The 3593-nt window shown below is 36.3% G+C and overlaps 1 protein-coding gene across 1 annotated transcript in view; it reads right to left on the bottom strand.

The window, feature by feature from the left end:
- The window catches only part of LOC107684639 (serine/threonine-protein kinase NLK2-like), a 14125-nt gene that overhangs the window by 5377 nt on the left and 5155 nt on the right, over positions 1–3593 (bottom strand). The window contains exons 6-8 of the mRNA XM_016480940.1: positions 2160–2266; positions 860–945; positions 575–784 (exon numbers count right to left, since the gene is read on the bottom strand). Of these exons, the coding sequence (XP_016336426.1) occupies positions 575–784; positions 860–945; positions 2160–2266 (403 nt within the window). The remainder of the gene's footprint in view (positions 1–574; positions 785–859; positions 946–2159; positions 2267–3593) is intronic.

Below are 3593 nucleotides of genomic sequence, written 5' to 3'. Positions count from 1 at the left end.
CCCCAAGAAATGAATGAATGAACATAACTTACGAAAAGTAACCCCCCAAACTGGCTAGTGATTTGACAGCGTTACCCGCCACAGCTGATTTTTACCCGCATTCGGCGGGTTGGCGGGTGTTAATTTCAAACCCTGTTAGAGTGTATATTAAAAAAGATTCTTTAATATAGAGTAGCGGTACGTAAACGTTTGAGGTCGGTATGACTTCTTAATGTTTTTTGAAAGAAGGCTCTTATGTTCACCAAAGCTGCATTTATTTGATAAAAAAAAATAGCCAGCAATATTTTGAAATATGGTTACAATTTGAAATAACTGTTTTCAATTTGAATATATTTTTACCATTCCTGTGATGATAAAGCTTAATTTTCATTATTTCATTACTAATTTACAGTCTTCAGTGTCACATGATCCTTCAGAAATCATCCTAATATGCTGATTTGGTGCTCAAGAAATTTTTTTTTAATCAATGTTGAAAACAGCTGTGCTGCTTTTGTTTCTGTAAATGGGATTTTTTTCCCCCAGATTTCTTTAATAAACAGTCCCCAAACTTTTGAACGGTAGTGTACATTATTACCTGTTGTATGGGGCTCTGAGCCTGGAAAAGAATACGTCTGCCCAGCAACTCTGCGAAGATGCAGCCTACAGACCAGACATCTATAGATGAAGTGTAATGCTGGCATCCCATCAGAACCTCTGGAGCACGGTAATACTGCGTCACCACCTCCTGGGTCATGTGACGAGAAGGATCCGGCTCCTCCACTCGCGCCAGGCCAAAGTCACAAATCTAAACGAGAAGGAAAAGTGACACATCTCACTTTGCCATTATTATTTGATTGAGCACATTTGATGTACACATTACCTTTAGCAGACAGTTGCTGTTGACCAGCAGGTTCCCTGGTTTGATGTCTCTGTGCAGAATGCCTGCAGAATGCAGGTACTTCAGCCCTGCGAGAAACAGAGAGAGGACATCTCATAAAGGACACTGACAGTGACAAAGGAAGAACATATCACACAACCAAGCTCCAACTGTCCTAATTAGAAAATGAATACTTCCTGCACTTGCTAAAACCAACACGTGTTATTAGAGGTACTTTGCCTCCACTAGTTCATGTCATAAGATGAAAGGCAGGCACACAAATCAAAATGAAAGGAAATATCTGAAGTATCTGCTGCTTTTTCGTAAGAATAAATGTATTGTTTTTCATCCAGCCAAATTAAGTGACAGTAATGTTACAAAAGACTTCCATTTCAAATACATGCTGTTCTTTTAAAGTTTATATCGATAACATAATCCTAAAAAGGCACTGTTTCCACAAAAATATTGATAATAATGAGAAATGTTTCTTCCAAGTTCCAAATCAGCATATTAGAATGATTTCTGAAAGATCAGAAACTTTATTAAAGACATGCTGAAAACTCAGCTTTGCCATCACAGGAATAAATTATTAAAATATATTCATATAGAAAACACTTATTTTATACTGCAATAATATTTCACATCATTACATCATTTCACATACTGAATTTCTGATAGAATAAATGCAGCTTGGATGAGCATAATAGACCCTCTTTCAAAAACCTCTAACAAACCTTAAACCTCTGAACAGTAGTGTGTATACAATAAAATCCTAACTAAAATAATGATGAAAACCATAAAATGACCACAATGGACAAGCACCAATAACAAACCTGTGAAATCACACATCAATCTCATCTACGGGTACAATTACTCTTGCTCTCCACTAATAGTGTGGCAACGTTAACACAACATTTTATGTACATTCACTGTATGATATCGGATTTTGGTATTCAAAGCATTTCACAAGTACGACTCCATTAATATTGGCAGCCCTACTCCAGATTCATTATAAACAAATACAGCTTCAGCTAAAAGATTCACCGGACTCGCCCAGCAACAAGAGTAAAAAGTGCCCCAAACAAGATTAACAGTTCAGTGGGATTTCGCTAACAAATTTTATTTTCAGAACATAAGATTAAAGCTTCCCAGGACGATTACAAGGTCAAACATAATCCCATTCTGCAGCACAGGCATATAACACATCAAACTTTCATCTGTCCTGATTAAATACTCCAGATTCCCAAAATTACAAAAAAAAAAAAATGTAATCCAACAGTGACATATGCCCATGTGAACTCACCCCTGAGTATCTGGTAGAGGAACACCTTGATGTGATCGGTGGTGAGAGGCTGAGGGGAAACGATGACTTTATGTAGGTCACTCTGCATGAGCTCAGTGATCACGTATCTACAGACCCAGTTAAAAAAACAACTGACCTGCAACACACCTACAGCCACAATAACAACTTTTACTATATGTTAGGGCTGCAAAACGATTAATCGCATTCAAAATAAAAGTTTATGTTTACATACTATATGTGTGTGTACTGTGTATATTTATTATGTATATATAAATACACGCACACATATATGTATATATTTTTTAAATATATGTATGTATATTTATACTTGTATATAATTTATACTATATATAAATATTTTATATATAAAATTTCCTTTATATATGTATGTGTGCATTTACATATAGGGTTGGGTACCGTTCACATTTTAACCGGTACGGTACTGGTATCGGTACCTGAATTTCGGTGCCGGTACCCAACGGTACCTTTTTTCTGTACTTTACTCTCTGTGTAATTACAAAAACATTTATTGCTGTGAAAAGTCCAAAAGTCTCAATAAAATAAGTCCAAAAGTCTCAATTTCAACATTTTGAACAATAGGGCCCTACAAACTTTTTCTTTCTTTCTTTTTTTTTTTCTTTCCCCCGAAATTCTTGTTTTAATTTTTCTGAAAATCAAATGAAGGCATTAAATATTTATTTTAAATCAAATGAAAATTAAACCCTTTTATTTGTTGGCAAACAAACTGAGGCATATATTTCTGTTACATGTTAAACCGTACTTTTATTTTAACAGGTTGCCATGAAGTTTCTGTGTGTATACAGTATGATGGTGCTAGTTTTCACAAATGAAACGGTAAAATTCTCGTGAAGTGACTCTCACAGCAGCTCTGGAGATTAAGTTTTTGTGTTCATGCCGTCATATAGTGAGATGCAGAGGCCGAAAATCACCGGGAGCCTCACGTAATTGACGAATTCCGTGGCATTCAGCGCTATAGAGTAAATTACGTTTTTATGAATGGACTCCGCGATCCCGTCCGCTTTCTCAGAAAAACCATATGGCCCTAGAAATGTAACCACACTTCAGAACATTTCGGCTTGCCCTGTGTGTTGTTTGAACGAGTTGCAGGGGTGACCTCACGTCACAGGGTCTCTCTTTCTCTCTGTAGCGTATGTGCCCAGATGCGTTCTCAGGTACCGAAATTTGGCACCGATTGATTTAACGTGAATCGGTACTTGGTAGTATCGACGCAATTCGGTCGGTACCCTTAAAAGCACCGAGTTCGGTACCCAACCCTATTTACATATACATAATAAATATACACAGTACACACATATAGTATGTAAACTAGTGCTGTCAAACGATTAATCGCATCCAAAATATGTTTTTGTTTATGTAATATATGTGTGTGTACTGTGTATATTTATTATGTAT

Source organism: Sinocyclocheilus anshuiensis, unplaced genomic scaffold (genome assembly GCF_001515605.1).
Source record: "Sinocyclocheilus anshuiensis isolate Anshui unplaced genomic scaffold, SAMN03320099.WGS_v1.1 scaffold573, whole genome shotgun sequence".
Taxonomy (NCBI): domain Eukaryota; kingdom Metazoa; phylum Chordata; class Actinopteri; order Cypriniformes; family Cyprinidae; genus Sinocyclocheilus; species Sinocyclocheilus anshuiensis.
Note: the sequence above shows the minus strand (reverse complement) of the source record. Positions and strands in the feature narration are given on the sequence as shown.